The sequence below is a fragment of the Syngnathus scovelli genome, chromosome 7 (genome assembly GCF_024217435.2).
Source record: "Syngnathus scovelli strain Florida chromosome 7, RoL_Ssco_1.2, whole genome shotgun sequence".
NCBI classification, from domain to species: Eukaryota; Metazoa; Chordata; class Actinopteri; order Syngnathiformes; family Syngnathidae; genus Syngnathus; species Syngnathus scovelli.
In genome coordinates this window covers 4,244,348-4,263,845 of record NC_090853.1, presented here as the reverse complement: position 1 = coordinate 4,263,845, position 19,498 = coordinate 4,244,348, and the positions used below count along the sequence as shown (strand labels likewise).

The 19,498-nt window shown below is 46.0% G+C and overlaps 1 protein-coding gene across 1 annotated transcript; it reads right to left on the bottom strand.

Annotated features, from left to right (window-relative positions):
- Positions 1 to 321: 321 nt before the first annotated feature.
- On the bottom strand, positions 322 to 19,460 carry yap1 (Yes1 associated transcriptional regulator). Its single transcript, XM_049726887.2, has 8 exons — positions 18,692 to 19,460; positions 17,324 to 17,559; positions 10,055 to 10,173; positions 8,822 to 8,935; positions 4,598 to 4,755; positions 3,418 to 3,551; positions 2,774 to 2,886; positions 322 to 2,634 (listed from the first exon to the last, which is right to left on the bottom strand). Exons 1-8 carry the CDS (start codon positions 18,890 to 18,892, stop codon positions 2,399 to 2,401), a joined length of 1,311 nt encoding a protein of 436 aa, XP_049582844.1. The 5' UTR covers positions 18,893 to 19,460; the 3' UTR covers positions 322 to 2,398.
- Positions 19,461 to 19,498: the final 38 nt, after the last annotated feature.

Genomic DNA, 19,498 nt, shown 5'->3' with positions numbered 1-19,498 from the left:
CTATAACAATGGTACCCATTTCTTCCCTGCTTGGCACTCAGTGTAAGGGGTTGAAATGGGGCCCCCCCTGCTGCTCACAATCATTGCGACTTTTGGCACTGAGTAGACAAAGACAAGTGCCGCTAGTAGCCAGTAGAGTCTACTATCTCTATTATCTATACGTCTATCTCTATTCTTTATCTCTGTATCTGTCTCTCTGTATCTCTCTCTGTTTCTGTCTCTATCTCTGTCTCTCTATCTATGTCTAACCCTCATAAACTTTTACCTAGATGCCTTAGTCTAAACTAACCCTATGTACGAATAAATAAAGGGCCACACCCGTAAAGTTTTACGACAAAGTATATATTTATTTCAAGCCAAATTTCAATGTTTGTATATGAAGGGATATATATTTATATATAATGTAACAGATTTTATGGTTCTAAAACACATGCATGTATCTATCAAAACAAAACAGATCATCGCTGCATATAAATTCATTTCATGTGCATTCAGAAAACTCTAAACACAAAAATGTTTTTTTTTTTAAATTGGTGTGATTAGTTCAACCGCTACTGCGATGACCGTCGACGAGCTAAAGTTGCCGTTGACGGCCACGTGCTAAAGTAAGCATAAAATCAACGCCGAGTCGCAACCAAAGTGAAAAGCGTCGCCATGCAATACAAGCACTTGTAGTGTACCACTAGTTTTTTTTTTTGTTTGTTTCTTCTCACCAACACTATTTGTCCGTCTTGGAATACATCGATTAAACCCATCAGTTAAATCAATTATACACGAGGCGAAAATACAAAACGGTTTCTTGCTCGAAAAATTGTTCCATCAAGTTCCAAAGTTAACGCTACCGAAGGATACTGAAGGTTAGCCATCAAACTGTGGTGTAAACATCGGGGAAAAACATCAGAAATCACAAAATCCTTTCAAATCTTAGGGTTAGTCAATCGCAACGACCGGCGCGGCCGCAAAAACTACAAAGAAATAAAAGACAAGGTAAACTGACTACGATTTGTTTCTCTTCTCGCTAGCTTATGATACATTTTGTTCATACACAGACTGACAAATCACTGCGAAACTGACAACAAAATTGGCAACAACAAACAAAACATCTTTGGAATCGGCCACAAGTCCTGACTGAGATCAGAACGGATTGTTTCTCAATTAGTCCTGCCAAAAAGAAAGAAAGAAAGAAAACTCTCCAAAGCGTTCTTTCACCTCAACCCCACCGTCGACATGACTCTTCAACCTGCTCCGACACATCTCAGCTGTCGTTTCATACCACTAATCAACAAATCTGCTTGTCCTCTTTTTTTTTTTGTATTTTTGGTTAATATTCAAAAAGATTGGTCGCTAGAAGACACAAGCTTGTAATATTTGTGTTTAGACAATGGGCCGCACAGTTGCACGCGAATCGTTGTTTCTAGGGGATACTCGCCGATACTGACTACCGATACCTCTTGTACTTTTGATGCATAAAATTTAACGTAACGGTCACAAAAAATTGTGAATAGACCTATTTTTTCTTGACACACATGATGTCAAAGTGCTGCAGTATAACGCCAACTACTGCCCAACTACTTCTTTGCCCTAAGAATCGGTGGTTGGTATCGGCAGCCTCCGGAAGTACCCGATACCTTGAAATAAGGCTGGGTTATCAGTACTCGCCCATCCCTAGTTGTTTCTTCATGTGGTGAAGTTAAAGACAACAAAAGAGTAAAAACAAAAAAAACTAATCTATTATACACGCCCTGTTATCTATAAAAAGTCTAATACTAAACATTAAAAAGATAAAAGCCAGTAAGACTGCGGTATAAAGATGCTAAAAAAAAAATCCCTACATCCCATTAGAATGCGTTTAAAAATCAATTTCAAAGTACGAGAAAATGAAGAAAGTTGTTCGTGTCGCTCGCCGTCTTAAAACAAAAGCTGAAGGCACTTGATCTTTAAAAAAAAAAAAAGTTTAACTTAGACACGCTGGCACAGCCAAGCAGCGATGTGGTCGCCCCCCCCTGCCAAAAACCTTCACCTGTCCTAATTTTGAGGCCTTTTTGATACCTTGGCTCCAAATCCGTATCGGTTGTCCAATACATCATGTCAGGTTCCTCAGGCAGAAAAAAAGGTGCAACAAACGCAGAAGGTGAGTAACTGCAGGACAACGAGGCGTCGAAAGACAAACGGGGTCAGAGGCCCGAGATGGAGCTTCGGGGAGCCTTTGCGTTATTGTCTGCTCATGGGCCAGCCTTGAAGACACAGACAAAATAAAAAGGAGAGAGACGAGAAGAATACTGCCGCCGCAGAGTACGGGAAAAGTCCAAACGGGCTCGCTGAAATGTCTCGTCAAAAGCACGTTGGTGAAGGCGCAGGAGGATGAAGAGGGGACCCCCTTGAGCCCCCCGCTTCCCCTCTATAACCACGTAAGGAAGCTCTCCTTGTCGATCTTGGTGGCGGCCAAAACCGACTCCATGTCGTTGAGGATGTCGGAGCTGAGCGCCTCCTGCAGGCTGGGCATCAGCTCCTCGCCCTCCACCGCCATGCTCTCGCTCTCCAGGGTGCCCAGGTCCACGTCCGTCCCCGGGATGGCGTCCAGGTAGTCGGGGAAGCGGCTAGGTTGCGTGCCCATGGAGGTCGGAAGCGGGTCTCCTGCGAGGCAAAAAGCGGGCTTCAGCACGATGCTACATGGCAGTTCACCCTACTTTAAAACCTTAACCCAACTTTAAAAACCCTACCTCCAAACATCGACCGTACTTTGAACCCTGACTTAAGCTAACTATTAGCTCACCTGTGTCCATCTCGTCCACGCTGTTGAGGAAGTCATCGGGAGTGCGAGGGACGCTGTAGCTGCTCATGCTCAAGCCACTGTCTGTGCTCTCGTCCCTGGAGTGGTACGTCCCGCTGAGGGACAAACAGGAAACCGACACGCTGTCGTTAAAAGTTGAACGCCGATGTCATCGGATGGTGAGGGGCGGGGCGGACCAAGAGGGACAAAGAATGGGCGACATTTGACAAGCTGCACTTATTAGCCGAGGAAAAATATGTAGGCAGAGTTCAGCTGAGACGGCATGAATGAGGCCATTGTGAGCGTTGGGGGTTGGGGAGTGGTGTCGGTGGGCGGGGGAGGGAGATTAGGTCGTCTACTCATTGGACCTCGAGCTCCTGGCCTGCTTCATAATCAACTTTCGCTCATGTCGACCAGTGGGGGGCGCTACACATGGCAAATGCAAACCAATGCGAGGCAGTTTCAGTGTTAAAATTATATTGAAAAGATTTGACTCGTTAAAGACATTTATAAAAATAAAAAAAGAAGCGTACTGAAATTACTGGAAGAACTTAAAAACAAGATTTTGGAAAATTTGTTTTGAATAATCCTTGACCTAAATTTATCCTAGATTTATAAAATGCTAGTGAAAGCCTTTCGGCACCAACCTGTTGAGGAATGGGTCTGAGCTGTTGGCGGTCATGGTCCGGGCGTCCTGGGCCATCGGAGAGGACACGGGGTTGGTGGTGCCACCACCGTCTTGCTCCATGCTGGTAGGCAGCTGGTTCCTCAGAGCGAGCTCCTGCGGACCCCCAAAAGAGCAACATTGGTTTTGTGTCATGTTATATCAGCTGCCTAGCTTGCTACGTTAGCATCACTGGGCTGTGGTCAAGAGGCTGGACCGGCAACCTTGAACGTTTCGGAAGATATATTTATTTTTCCCATTAAATGAATTTGTTTTCAATTTTAGTCAAATCGGGTCACACCCAACACTTTTGAACTTGTTTATCAAGTCCATCACCGCTCCCATTCATCATCACGGCGGTCATCATAAAAGTGTCGGTGCCGGGATGCTGCCTTGAGTAAACTCCTGAACTCGGAGGGCCGCACACCCTGCGGGGAGGCGGCGATGCGTCACTAGGAAGTGGTAAAATTACCGCCGATGAGTCACGGGACTCGATGGCCCAACAATGGAAGCCCATCAAAGCGGGCTTTGAGAGTTTGAACCTCTAAATGAGATGAGTCATCTTTCAAAGGTTATTCCAGATGGAGCGCTCTAAAACGAAAGCCGTTTGCCCAATCACACTCACACATGAGTCGAACAGACGCAAAGAAAAACATCTGCACGCTTTTGCGGATGTTTACACGACATGCTTTTTAATTTAGAACAGATTTGGCTTGTTAAGAGCAAAACAACATTGCTGCTTTTTGGTGTGTCTTCGAAATTGAGCAACCGTCACATTCTGTCACATTGTCATCGCAGTTTATGATGTTCCCAATTTCTGAACTTTGAAATGATGTCATATTATTTTTGCATTACTCCTCAGATTTGGTATAATTAAAAATGCTGATATGATTGACATCTCTGTGTGAATAAAGTCATTTAAATTTAGAACAAAAGCCCTGTTAAGTCAATTTTTTTCCCCTGTGAATAAAGGCTGTTTTATTTTTGTGCCTTTTCCAGAGTAAAAAGTGGAATAGTAATGTATTTTTGAAATTAACTTAAAATCAGAATTTCTTCTGTAGTTTGAAACTTTATGATGGTAATATTGCGACATCATTATTTCTTTCTCCCGCCAGCCACAGTGGATGGACTCAAATTAGTTTTTAAAAATCCCCAGTCCTGACCTGAGGTCTTTGCCGAAGCAGCTCCTGCTTGAGCCTGAGCCTCTCCTTCTCAATCTTCTGCAGCCTGAGCTGGTTGACGCCGCTGAGGGTGGCGGGGGGCAGCTGGCCGCCGCCTTGCTTCACTGGTGCGCTCTGGGAGATCCTCTGCTGGTTCAGGGCTGGGAAGGGAACACAACGAGAACGAGGGCATGTTTAAAGATTAAGATTTTACCAGCTCGTCACGGTTGGTTTATTTACACGGGCGCTATGTACAAATCTTGTCAAGGTCTGCGTAGCGTTTTTATTAGCATTGCGTGTTAGCTTTATGTTAGCCGATTTGGTTTGACGGCCATCTTTTGCTCGTATGTCAAAACAAATTGAAAACCTAAAAGCGGCTGATTATTATGCAAGCTTCCGTTTTTGCGCACGTGCGTCCGGAACTGTTGTAAAAATAGCCCAAAGATAATCAACGTCATGTAAACAAAGCCAAATGTCCTTCATTTCCTACTACGGGATTCATAAAGTAAATCTCTCCATCTCTGGTGAGCGGAAACTGTGTGCGTGCGTAATGACTTCAATGTTTGGTGACGTCTCGAGAAAAAAAACAGCACAACAGGACTTACAAGTTCATCAAAAGGCTGGAGGCGAGCCAGTGCAGCAGGTTATGTAGGCTACAGGAAGTCTCGACACAAGTTTTATAGCACGCGCAGTCCCGTCCCGATTCCTGTAAGACCTGATCCCCGCCCACTGGCTGACTAAGACGGGCATTGTTGCTCAGCCACGTTGCATCAGTCATGACTTATCCTCTTCATTGTGCTTTTTTTTTTTTTCTTTCCGTCCAAACAAATCAGAGTGGAGCCCTGCAGCCTGCAGGCTCCTGCCTCTTTATCTCACTTTCAGGCTCTTCCACAGAACCCGCAGTACATTTGGTTACGCAATCTAACGACTTGCAGTGATTCATCATGGCGTACACGTTCACCAATGGATCAAGTTTGGTGAATGCATCGATGAAAATAGGACTCATGGCAACGTCTCAGAGATTGATCTTCAAGTTAGCCATTTTGTTTTTCCAAATTCCAGCCACATCTTTGTTATTTTCAGTTTTCTTTTTTGAGGGGGGCTAATAAACATGAGCAGTGCTAATCTTCGCATGCAAAGTGGCTCACAGTTGTATTTGCATGAGCCTGACCACAAGGGGCGCAAGAGTAAATGCCAGGACGTGTTTGCTTATGCATCCAACCACAACAAAGCCCTGATGGGGGCACAATTTTTATGCAGTGGGGACGATGGGGGGCTCGTCCCGCCCGCCACCCCGGCACCTTCAATCAATGTCTGTTTACACTATCCCGCAGCTGAATGGATCGCAGCCCGGGGCGCTCCCTGGGAAGCTGCGCGGGCCCCAGCAGCAATGACACCCCCGCCCGACTCCCGAACATCCATCTATCCGCCTCCCACTCCCTCTCTCCCTCACCACCCACACAGTGACTGAGCCGCCGCCTCCTCTTCTTCTTCTTCTGCCCTCCCACACACATGCAGTCATGGGAGAGAGTGCTACTTCTCGTCACTTCTTCTCGCCGCCGCCACACACAGTGAAAGCCTCGCGCATATCCCTCCGCTGACTCAGGCACTAGTTAACCCTCCCCCTAAGATGATACAGTTACATATTTTCCCCCGCCACAGTCCAAAATTTATACCCTTGTCATGTGGTCACCAAAGGCGAGGCGACGGCACTTTGGAGAAGAAATTAGAGGGCGTTCAACTGCTTTCGGCGACAGCAGTCAAACGGATTTAAATACTTTAGCATCATCGTTAATTTTTTTTTTTTCTAGAAACTTTAACTAGGTTTCGTTTCATGGAGACTACCAACTTTTCTTTTGGGCTTTGAGAGAAATCATGTGATTTTACTCCCTCACAACAGGCCTGAAAATGCCTTTACTTGAGCTACCATCACGACATTCTTTTCCCTGCGCCAACATTAATTATTAATTTTTGGCACGTCGATCTAAATTCAGCTCGTTTGGCCTCGCCGGGGGTCAACCTTCCCAAACACTTGAACTAAACAGTCCTCAAATATGTCCTTCGAGGCTCGCATTTAGCGTCCAAATGACGTGATCAAAGAAAACAAATGTCCGCCTCGCAGACCAAACAGTAAAGCAAAACAAGCGCGACGAATATGCGACAACAATGAGAAAAATCGCCGGCGTGAACGAGCCGAGCGTGAGAGGACGAGATAGGAGCGAAGGACAGGTTCATTTCAGGGCCAGCCTGATAGCGCACACACAAGGAGGCCACTGACTTGGTGTGTGCGTGCGTGTGTGTGTGTGTGTGTGTGTGATTCAGAGGGTTTGTGTTAGCAACACATGAGGGCGGCCTAAGCTGCCGAGCCAAGAGAGATAAGAGAGCAAGTTAATGCCGTCTGCCTTTTGTCTTCTTCACGCACGCCCGCAACACAACGATCCAGCAACACCGGCGCTTATCAGGACATCGCGCCAGGAGCCGCGTTACGCTACACACACACACGCACACACAAGTGCCCCCACGCCCCAAAAGGTTGGGCTTGAAATGCTAACTGACTATGATTAAAGTTTTTGTTTCGTTATGTGCAATCAACAAATGCTGTCAAGTATATGGCCTACTAGCATAAACAAGGCAAAACGTTCACAGGAGGTCAAAAAATCTGAAGAATCTGAAAAAGCAATAAATAAGAGAAATCAATAAAACAGCTTGGCACTGAAATTTAAAATATGGTCCCTCATAAGTCGAGACATGGATGTAATTCCCCACATGCTGAAGTAGGAGTACGTGACTAAGTCTTGGTTTTTGTTTACCGGCTTGACACAATTAGCATTTTTGCGCGGCTTTCTTGTCTCTACTACTTTGACGGCAATTAGAGCTCTTTACCCCAAAATCTCATGAAAAGTCACATTCCAGAAGACATCATTGCAACTTTCAGAAGAGGCGGAAGAGAGTCGCATAACACGTAGGCCGCCTTTGACAAAGCGGCCTTAGAACCAAGAGGCTAGCGTGCAAGCTAGCTAGTTAGCTAGCTGCTTTATAGAACTCCTCCTCTTTCCCGTCGCCATCTCCAGGAAGGATGCATGCTTATCTCGTCTGAATGTTCTGTGTTCTTTTCCTTCTTCCCCCCCCCTCCCTTAAAACCTGAACCCACTCCTGCCCCCTTTTTCCTCTCCCTTGCCTCCCCCAAACACACACACACATATTGGACTTCTTTGACTGAAAAGGTCTGGAACAGATTAAGAGTTGGAGTGCAGAATAAAAAGGATTGGCAGAGATTCAAGTCTGTCTGGAGCGACAGCACAACGAGGCCGTGCCTGCACTGGGCCTCACGAAAAGAGTTGGGAGGGGGCGTTAGATGTTCATGAGCATGTGTGTGTGAGGCAAGCCAGCAAGAGGCCTCCGTTAAAGGTGCTGTGCTGCTTTTCTCCTCAGAGCTCAAATTAGCCTCGATTATCAAAGCGGCTGGCCGACGACGGGACACCTGCATGGCAGCAGAGTTCCAACAAAACATTTTACGGCTTTCGGCTCCAACGCAAGGCGCTCACTCGCAAGAAACTTGAAGGTGAAGACTTATGCAAAAGCCACGCCCACTTCAAGGTCTGTTTGCGACTGCAGTGGCGGCACGGCAACAGTTAACACGGCGAAACTCACTATCAGGCGCCCGCGAGCCATGTGTGCATGTGTGTGTTCATGACTTCTCAATGTTCAAAGGTGCCGTCTCCCCTTCCCAGCTGCTCCGCTCCCTTTACAACTCTGTTTTGGACTCTGCACACATTGGCTGACCAGACACCAGAGCTTGGTCTGCTCCATGATGATGTGATGGTACTTTTTTTTTTTTTTTTTTAAAGTCTTATCACACATACCTGGTCCTGTCGCTTATTTCCTAACCGGGCAGAAAACTTCCTGTCAAACTTTAGCTTGGGTCGGGACAAGGGGGAGGGAGGGCGGCTGGTGTGTGTGTGTGTGTGTGTGTGTGTGTTGCTAGGATTAACGAGCAACTCAGCTGTTGTTCCAACACTAAAATGGTTGACAAAAGGTTAGGTGCTGCTTCAGAGCAAAGAGGGGGCAAAGGGGAGGTGCAACATCCAAAATAAAATCAAAGCGAAGCACCGCTCGGGCCGCTACAGCTGCAAGGAACTTCACCAGGGGGGAGTTTGCGTTTCTATGACGACAACTTTGAGTCCCCGTTTACGATAAACGTCCGAGAGACTTTGCGACGGGACTCACCGAAGCGGGGGTCGAGTCGTGGGTCCAGCCAGGAAGTGGTTTTGTTCTTGTGGTTGATGTAGTAAATTTCACCTTCTGATGTAATGGCTTGTTCCCAGCCTTCGGGGAGTGGACCTGGGGGAGGGCGGACAACACGTATGACATAAACACACACGATGATTCTTCAAATGGCCTGCTCACAAACCGAGGTGTGAAATTAAACACCGAAGTAAGTATTTGACAAAGACCTGCTCCTGGTTGCCAAACACCGGTCATTATGTTGCCAAAAAAAACTAAATAAATAAAGTGGTGGACCACGCCTTTGATTGGCAGCGGTTACGCTAACGATAGCATCTCGGCGTAATGATGCGCAATTAGATGATGATTACAAGTTATAAAGTGTCATTTTTTTATGTTTGCACGTCAATCTTAATAAGCTTTCAAATATTTGCTTTAAACTTATAAAAAGACACTTTTTAAGCATTTCAAGCCGGAAACCCAAACGCGACATTTTCACCGCAGACTTATAAAAGTTTGACTTTTAATTAACTTGCTGCAACTCTGACGCACATTGTGACATAAATGGTTGTTGCACTAAATCGGAAACTCTACTGTAACGTCGGAACAAATGGTCAACTCTGATTGGCTTCTAAATCTTTTTTTTTTTTTCAGCTGTCAACATGAGAAGGCAGCGATAGTTGACGCTTCCTGCGTAATCTGGGAGTCGCGGTGTACAGAAAAACATGTCAGACAGGACCTGTCACGTTCTACCCGGGTCTCACCTCACCCCAGGCGAATTCCAGCAACGCCAACTTCAGCGAGCTACGAGTAGCGACTAGCGTGTAGCGCAGAAATGCCTCGACAGATGGTCGAGTGCGAGGAGATGTGTGCAAAATCTCAAGCACAATGGAAAAATGAAATGAAATGAGGGGTTGATTATTTAATTTCACAGAAATTACAGCACATTTTAATCGGGGTGTGGCTTTCACGTGCATTTTTTTTTATGCTGATTTAAAATATGATCACATCAGATTTTTTCTTTTTGGTTTTAACTCTGACCGACAAAATCTTGCGCAATATGGATTTTATCACAATTTTGAGTTTCACCTTTCATAAAAAAATGCACCTGTAAAAATAAGCTTTTGTTGACCCGTTTAAAAAAAAAAAAAAAAGGATATTTTTATCTTGAACACGATTGTTTTAAAACATCAAAATAAAGTAAAAAGAAAGTGTCGGGAGGTGAGGGGAACACACCGCTGGCTGGGTTCATCAGGTTCTGCTGCTGGACCGGCAGGGAGCTGGGCGGGGGAGGCTGGCTCATCTGGAGAAGGGCCTTGCGGGGGTCCTGCCAAGTGGTGGTCTGATCAATGTGGCTGCCGGGAGACAAAGAAAGATAAAGACAATCAGTTTGGGGAAAGTTCAACACGGAGGTCGGCCTACTGCGAAGCGGCCGATGCGCAGGAACTGATGAGTCAGTCGCAGAGCTTTCAAATGAACAATGGGAGCGATACTGTTAGCTTCCAAAATCAGCTTACGCACGCCTGGAAAACACGCTGGCCTTTAATTCTCTGGAAATCGGCAGCGTGAAAACACTTACAGTCTGGTGAGAGACAGTTTCTGCACTCTCACCGGGGCAACAGATACAATACAAAACAACTTTATTTAGAAAACGCTTTCACATGGCAACCGGTGATGTTTTGCTACGTGGTAGCACTTGCTAGCAGCTAGTTACCGCTAAAAGTGTGTTTCAAAGCTAAAAGCTGGTTTTGGTCTAATATTTTGTGGCTTATTCTAATATTTTTTTCCTTATATATTTGGTTATTTTGACAAATAGTTATCAAATATCAGAATTCTATTTGTGCATATTTTTAGTGTAATATTTTAGTATTTTTTGCTAATGTTTTTTCTATTTGTTTTGCATCAATTTTTTTGTAGTTTTGTAACATGCACATTTTTAAGGAATTTTCAGCCAAACTTTTGTCATTTGACACAATTGTTTTTTTTAAATTGTACTTAATTGTTTAATAGTTCGGTATTTTGGAACGTTATGTTTACCCTTTTTACAACTAATGACTGAGCTCATTAAGTGACGTGACCGGAGCAAATCACAACAACACGCCTTGGTGGAGGCAAGCCTCAGGTGAGGCGCCGGTCCTGAAGCTTTGAAAACAACAAGTGAAGGGCGGAACAATGTTTCTGCATCTATTTCACGGCTCCTCTTTGCCTGGCAGCGAGGGGGGCGGGAGGGGCTTTAGGGAGGATTGCGGTGGGTGTCGGGGTTGGGGTATTGTGTCGCATTCTGTGAAGGCATTGATAATTAGTGCTTTGTTGGTACTTGTTGCTTGATTAAGATGGAAAGCTAATACAGGAAGCCCTCCTCTCCTGAGCGGGACCCTCTCTATTGAGGGAGGGTCAGTCCCAGGGCTCAACGCAGGGGGTCCTTCTTTTTTTTTTTTTTCTTTCCTGGAAGCCCCCTTAAACACTGTGGAGTGTCAGGGGCTTTAACAATCTGGCGCCACATTTACAAAGCTTTCACCTGCTTGACAAAAGCGCAGACTGAGCTACGACCTAAAACCCCGCAGCATTCACATGTTCTCTTTTTTTTTTTTTTTTTTTTGACGTCCCTCGGCTCAAACAAAACAGGCGGCGGATTCCAGCAGTTTGTTTACGTGGGGGCCGCAACTCATGGGTGGGTTAGTTAGTTTGTAGTTTAATCATTTCGAAGTCAGTCATCTTAATGAACTCAAGCAAAAAGCTAACGTACAAATAATTCGCAGAAAAGAAAAGTTATTATGAAAATAGTTTTAGGTCGGACAAGCAAAAAGTATAGTTGCACTGGAAATGGATCTTAGCTAAGTTTCTCTGAAAATAGTTCTTGATTTGACAAATTCAATCTAATGGTAACGCTATCAGATTAGTTCCCGATTTGCCAAATCCAAGCAAAAATGTCAGATAAAGTTCGACTATTAGGTTTCTCTTTAGCCTCAGCCATAATCCCAACCTGCCGGTCAGGCCCTTCGCTTTTTTTTTTTTTTGGAGGGGGGGGGGGGGGGGGGCTGACTCAGCACTCCTCCTGGAGCCCCACAGCCCCAACCCCAACCACCCTCCACTGCACAATGCAACCCATTTTGAAGCCCCCCTCTTGTTTATGCTTTACTGATCAAAGGAGCTGCCAAATCCCCGACCCCGGACCCCCTGCCCCCCTCGTGGCCCTCACACACACACAAACGCACACACACACCCATAGCAAAGCAAGCAAAGTAGCTGGAACTGCTCAGACCGAAGGGGCCCCCTTGAGAAAGAGGGGTCACAGGGAGCGGCCAGATACAACTGTCCAATAGAGAAAAGGACTGAAAGAGAGGAAAAAAACATCCACGGAAGCTTTTTTCCCCCCCCTCGGAAAGCGAATGGCTGCCCGAGTTGCTGTGGTCCCCTCGCCTTGACCTCTGCTTCCCATTATGGAAACTATGACATTTATTATAATGGGAGAGAAGCAGTTGGATAAGGAAGGGAGGTTTTGATGCGATCCAAGTACAGCAGCATGCGGAACTACAAATATTTAGGTTTTTCCATTCTTTGCCTCCCTGTAAAGCTGCCGTATCTAAAATCCGGTCCGCGGGCCGAACATGGGCCCTCTGCATGTTTTTTGTTGGCCCACATCAAAAGTCAAAATTGTAATTAAATAAAAATGTCATACATTTTTTTTTAAAGTGTTACATGTGATCACTTTTGCTATTTTTTTATCACCCTAATGACTATTTGCTTTGTCAACTTTCACACTATATTTATTCAGACAGGCTCAATTGCTTAACATAAGTTTACAGACAACACACTGAATTTGTTTTATCGTGTTTCATAAACATAAGGTAAAGTTCGGACATGGCTATTTGAAGTGCTTTTCTTGCCATCCAATTGACTTTTCTATCAAGATAGTTGTTGGACAAAAAAACAGTTGATGATCAAAAGAAGTGAGAAAATCAAATCACTTCCGCCTCACCACGACTCCGTCTTTGAAACATTTACTAACTTGGCAAGCGGGTCAATGAGTTACAAGCCGTCTGTGATTAATCACTGAGCTGTAAAACTAAAAGATAATCCATTCAGCCAACCCGATATGGCCCGGGACGGACACCACTTCCTGTGGGCGAAACATGAAACAAAAAAATGCAGCGACAACTGTTGGGGTGGGGCGGCCCACCAGTTGCCGCGAGGAATTGTTGGTGATGCGCTTGTCTTTTAGCACCTAGCTTTAATTTGACAAGTTAAGCTAGCTATGACCTGACTTTTTGCGTGACTTTATCAAACCAAGCTACGTTTAACTAACTACTTTTGTTTTGGTTTTAACTTGATAAGTTTCATCGGAATTTGGTCGTACAGATGAAAAACTTTAAACCAGTGTGTTTTTGAAACCCAAAGCTCTGTGGCTAGCTTGAGGTATTCTGCTGTGGAAATACTACAAATGCAACACTAATCATGTGTAAGCGGACTTTACTTAGGCGGCGGATGAGATGGCAGCCTTGTGCTATTTCCGTCTACTCAAAGGCCCGCTTGTTGTTAAGAATGAAGTGAAGTCACGATTCTGAACCCATGGGTACCTCTGTTCTATTCATTTGTCTTTACACTACATTCACAACCAGCTCCAGTATATGAAAACGGATTGGTTGTTAAGATACTCATTTGAACCATCATTGCGGTCTCATGTGGCTCAGCTGACGACTCTGGATTCACCCGGACCATCGACGTGTCCTTGACGGACGGGCCACTAATCAATGTGGCGTTTATTGCGCGGGTGTTATTTATAATGTCCTGCTGTGAAAGAGGGGGGAAGAGGGGGTGTTGTTCAGAGCTTCAGAATCATCAGCGTACAAAACAATAGCTTAGGTCATTGAGTTGTTTCCATGTTTTTATGGAAAATAACCATAAAACCTCGCATCCGCCCGAGAATGATCACATCTGAAAATTCACAAGTGCTAACACTCCATTGTTACAAAGTTAGACCAGAACAGAAAGTTGAATGCACTTGGTGAGTGTCTCTAATGAAAAAGGCCCCCCCTAGAGAGGAGTTGTCAGATTTTAGAAATGGTGGTCCCGAGGTGCCCCCAGACCGGGGGTACACGCTCAGAAGGTGGTTGAAGCCAGGGACTAAAGAGGGCACCGAGGGAGGGCCGATGTAATCAGGCCCCTAAAATGAGGATGACCACCTCGGCTCTGGTCAGGCCGGGGGATGCCTGGTTGCCTCTCTATCAGCAGGACATCATCAAGAGAGATTATTGGGGCAACCTCCGTGACCCCATTGTGGCTTTAAGTTTCCCTTTGAAGAGGCGTTGGTTTCGACAAGATGCAGCTAAAGAAAGTGTGGCTTTAGCGCTACTGCTGTTTTTGTTCACCCCCAAAACAGAAATGTGTATTTGTCAGCTTTAATAGGTGACTCTTTGAAGGTGTTAGTTGATCGCACTTAATAAACTATTTTGTTTAATGCGGCCGCCATTCAAAAACCTCAAAGATTCAGCCATCTAATTCAATAGCGACGTTAGCTTCAGTTTTAGCCGTCAGCTTCGATTCATCAAGCCAATTACAATTTAATCAATCCAAGTATAATTTTGAGCTTTAACTTTGGATTTGTCCAGCTAAGCTCTGTTTTGAAATGTACTGAATGAATTTTAGCCATAAAATTGAATTTGTAAAGTAGAAAGCTACTTTTACTTTTAGCTATTAGGCTAATTTTGTCAAGCCAAAAACTTATCGGCTTTATCGCAGATGTTTCTGTGTTGGAGGTCATTTGAACAGCAACAATCTTTTCTGGTGATTTGAACAACCCGATCTTTGGGTAAGTTTAACCCCCGACGCCACCTGATGAGACCCACTTCCCAAGTCCGAGATGCCCTCAGCTGACAGTGGAAGCATTGATGTCTGGGACAGAGGTGTTACATCAAGACTTTGGTAAACACGGGGCTCGACTTTCTCACAGTCCCATTTGTGTACTGAGCTGACAGCCCCCGCCGTGGAACAGGAAGGGTCTTGTCTGTGTGTGTGGTCAATAAAGCAAAAGTTTGTCAAACACAAAGTTAGTCCAAATGAGCTCTTCACACAGGCTCACGATGCCGCCTTCCCAAACGTCATTTGCGCAGAACAGCCTGGAGTGAAATCAAATTACAAGCTCAGGACGCACTGGGCTACTTTTGAGGTGGAAAAATACACATACAAGCCTCAGTAATATTCCGCAATTGACCGAACGAGATGGCGATGGAGATATTTGCTGCCATATTTAGAAGCAAAAATAATCGCCTCAACCTTGTTTCAGGGTCTGTGACTTGAAAACTTAAATTGTTTCGTGATGCTTGTAAAAAAAAAAAAAAAAAACAAGCGGACGTGGGAAAGGTCGCCCTTTCTAAAGTGTTTAAAATCCAATTGGGAAGAGACAATCGGCCTTCAGCGAATGGCTCTACCTGCCCCTGAGGCCAGATAATAACAACCAACACCCCCCCCCCCCCCCCTCGCCCTACAAAGAAGCTCACCCCAGCTTAGGGCCGACTTCCCACGGACTAAAAGCTGCATTTAATAAGCGTCCGGAAACAGTGATTACCCCTCCGAGTTGGCCGGTGCGTCTAAATTAGAAACCTTCATTAGTTTATGACCCTCCCCCACCCGCGCCCCCCAGTCAGCCAGCACCAAGCAAGGTGACCCAACCTCCCCGCTGTCATAAATCAAAAGCCACAGCTAAGTGCTGGAAGAAAGAGGAGGAAAGGTCAACAGACTTTGTTGACGTTGGAGCTCTCTTTAAATTGGAGGTGTTTTTCTTTCTCATGGAACAATTGGGCAATTCAAGCGACATCATAATTGCCCCTGGAGCCCTCGCTACGAATTATTGCTGTTGTATTTATTTGGGCAAACTTTATCAAATATGTAAGAAGCAAGTTTAAATAAAAAAATTAAAAAAACCTCCCTGCAATTTTCTGCTGCTCTCCAGGTGGCCGCTATTTAACTCGGCTAAAAGAGGGCCGATGGCGCTCCATTGACGTGATCTTCGGAGGCCCATCACCCACTGTGCCGCCGTCCGACAGATTGCTCATAAACAACTGCCCAGGGAATTCCCGGTCCAGCCCGAATTGACAAGGCCAATGGAGACAACTGAGCGAAACGTGAGCCGACGCACCGCTTGTCCGTCGGCCCCCCGGCCCCTCGTTCGGTCGCTCTCTGGGCTTCGCTACTCGGCCTCAACACTTGGGTGTCAAGAGCCGGCCTGTTTATAAATAGGGGAGTGTCTTTTCCAGCAGCGGCAGCCGAAGGCCGTCTGTGCTCCAGATCGAATGTCGGCGCTCTGATGCGCGATTTTCTTTCACATTTTAGCGGGTTGCAAGCCAATACAAAGTTTTGCTTCCTACTTTGAACTTTGTTTTGGTGGAGCAAATGTCTTTCAGGAGGTGCATTTTTTTTTTTTTGTAGGGGCTCCAACGGTTGAATCATTCTAGAATCGATTATTATCGATGATTCCATCGAATGAGAGTGCTGTGATTTTCCATCCTTTCACTATTGTTTGACTCTTGCTAGCGCTACTTTTAAATGACGTTTTTCGGGCTTTCTTCCGCAGCCAGCCAACATACGATTCCACATGAAAAGAAGGCGCCCAACTTTGAATCCAAGAATCGGAGACAAAATAGCTTCAAGTACACACAAACTGGCTTTCGCTCAACTTAATTTATCCCGTCAAAGTGAATAATTATCAGGTTTTTAACAACGGCAGCGATCCTGGGAGAGTTTTGCAAAACACCAACCCCCTGATCCTAAACACACACATATTTCTTTGAAATGCTACAGATGTGGTCCAGATGTGTGAAGCCTTTCAACATCTGGCAGCGAAATCTATTTTTTGATCCAGAGTGAATCGGAATGGATCAGATTTGTGCGGTTGCTGTTTTTGTTGTTGTTGTTGTTAAATTTGTTGCAGCAGAGACAGGAGATGGGCCGAGCTCTGGCGTCAAAATGAGCTGCTCCGGAGTGATTATGCAACGGCTAAGCGCTAGGTCACTCCTGTTAGCGTCCAGATTGACAGGTTAGCAGATGACGCTGGCGTACTTGTGTCTACCGAGGCCACCACACTGGCCCTTTTGTCTCCCCGGCGAACCCTGAGGAACTCCGCACACGGCCCGCTAAAGACTTGTCTTGTTCGCTAGCTAAATGTAATAACCTGCAATTGACTGCGTTTGGGAGGACTGGTCGCCATTGTGGGCCCGTCGCAAGGCTGCAATCGGCATAACGTACAGCGGCTCTGATTTCGCAACCAACTTTTCAAAGACTTTGGTTGTGTCAATACAACCGTATCACTTGGCACATTCCGAGGTAGGACACCTTAAGCGCTAGACGATGACAACGCGGTTTGAAATCAGATATGTTTGCTCGTGGGCAAAAAAATGTTTGGGAAACCCAACGAAAGAGGTTTTTGGTTTATGGTGGAGTTACGTTTTCATGTCAAATTAAAACCTACAAACTATAACACTACTAGTTGGATTGAGTTGACGCTCTTACTTGAGGAAGTATCTCTGGCCTGAAGCGGTTTTAGCCATCTCCCATCCCGGGGGGAGGGGCACGTCGTCCGGGATCTCGTACGACGACTGTCGCAGGTGCTGGGGGGAAGCGCCTGCCGGCGGCATGCCGGACAGGGAGCCCCCGGAAACGGCGCCCATCTGCAGGGAGGCGGGCGAGGAGTGGGCGCGCACATGGTGCGGAGTGAGCGTGCCACCGGTGCCTGCGTCCGTGCTCGCCTGTGAGGGGCGACAAAAACGAGAAGCACGACTTTACAACGGGGATTCTTAAAAATGTAGTATGAATGTGTACCATGAGAGGGATGCACGCACCCTCTAGTGGCACGCAAAAGAATTACTGCTTAAGTGGAGGTCAGCTGTTTTTAAATTCCTACTATACTTTCGGTTTGCAGATATTGATAGTAGTGAGCCACACACACCTCTCGCCGCCTCGTCTCAATTGTGACTGGACAAACTAGTTTCACGTAAAATGGAGCTGTCCAAGTTGGCCCGAAGTGATACTTTCCAGGACTTTTATGTTGCCTGTTCTTTTTATTGTATGTGTACATCAACATCATAGCATTGTGCGACCGATTCTTTCAGATCCAACCAGAAACCACATTTTGATTTGGCACAAAAATGGTTGCAGATTGTACATTGATGGGACATAAATGACCCCCTAGCAGCATATCTCTATTTTTAAAATGCGACAAAACAGCAGTGGTAAGTTTTTTTTCCACAAGCATTCTTTATGTTCTAATTACAACTTTATACTGTATCTATGTTAGGAAGCTTTGCGTGTGGAGGCAAGCTTGTAGTCGGCCCTTGAAGGAAGGGAAAGGAAGGGAAAAGGGGCGTGGGGAGTCAACCAGAAAGGGATGCGGGAGGAAGGAGGGAGGGAGGCAGGGAGGGGAGAAGGGGGGTGGAAATTGCTCACGCACGCGCACTGGCCAACAAACCTCCAAAGAGGAGCAGCAACAGTTGTGGGTATGAGATGAGGGTGGGGGAGGAAAAGAGGCACAAATAGGGCAAAATGGAATTGTGGGCTGCAAATTGGACTCAACAAAACATCAATTTGGTGTAGATAAAAAGAGCAACAAAAAAAAGCAACATTTCCACTAGCAAAACTCAGTCTGCCAAGTCATTAAACACAATTGAGCTGCAGTGATTGGGTTGTCATTTTCTGACATTTTCAACAAACACTACACGTTATGTTGACAGTTTTAAGTACATTTGGCAAGGGATAAAATGGGTCGAGGGGAAGTGGCTCCCCCTCCCTAACAGGATGGGCCTGCCGTCTGGGTCGGAACCGACACCGAGCTGGGCCTCGGAGGCCCCCTGGGGGGGTGGGGGGCAGGCAGGGGCGACTTACTTGTCTGGAGTGGGACTTGGGCTCGGGCGGCTTGAAGAAGGAGTCGGGCAGCTTCCTCATCCTCATAGGCACCGAGGGGGGGACGATGGTGTTTTTGGGGTTCATGACGGCGTTGAAGAGAGCCTCCAAATCAGTCTCCGAATCGCCCCGGACGTGGACGATCTGGTGTCCGGCCGGAGGGTTGTGCTGGCTCGGATCCATTGTCCAGAAAAAATCTGCCGAGCCAAAGTTGAGGAAAAAACAACCCCCCGAGGAAAAAAGGGGGAAAAAACAAATCCCGAACTTGTTTTCCTTGGATTTTTCACGCAGCAGGAAATGTGCAAAAGAGAGAGAAAAAAATGTCGACGCTGCTCAGAAAAAGTTGTCCCGATTCATCCTAAACTTTCCCCCCCAACCGAAAAGTTGTTAGCTGTCGAACTGTGCACACAAAGTCGACGAATTGTGGTTGTTACTTGCGGGCATTCTCCAGGAGACAACAAAGCGCATATCTGGAAGTCTTTTGCTGTTGTCCCGATCCAAAAACTTTTCCACTCCAAACAAAATGTCGACGCACACACACAAGTCCCCCATCCCCACCCTCCACCACGTCCAAAATGTTGTAGTTTGGGCCCGAAATGAGCCCGTTCGTTGCTGGCAGGATCAATCTCCGCTGCTCACTTTGGAGGAGGGAGAGAGAGAGAAAAAAAAAAGTTTCGCCCCAGTCAAATCTAAACTTTGGGCAGGACATGAAACTTTATGGGACGGCTTCTCCAGAGGCGGCGCTAGTCCAACCGGGACAGGAGCCGTTCTTTAAAGGTACAAGCTCGG

What these genes read in the sequence shown, in the direction of transcription:
- yap1 (XM_049726887.2), bottom strand. Translation starts at nt 18,892, where the DNA reads ATGGATCCGAGCCAGCACAACCCTCCGGCCGGACACCAGATCGTCCAC. An exon ending in CCTGATGAACCCAGCCAGCG is followed by an intron (nt 8,936 to 10,054) that starts GTGTGTTCCCCT and finishes GCCCTCCCCCAG; the next exon opens with GTCCACTCCCCGAAGGCTGG. An exon ending in ACGACTCGACCCCCGCTTCG is followed by an intron (nt 4,756 to 8,821) that starts GTGAGTCCCGTC and finishes TTCCCTTCCCAG; the next exon opens with CCCTGAACCAGCAGAGGATC.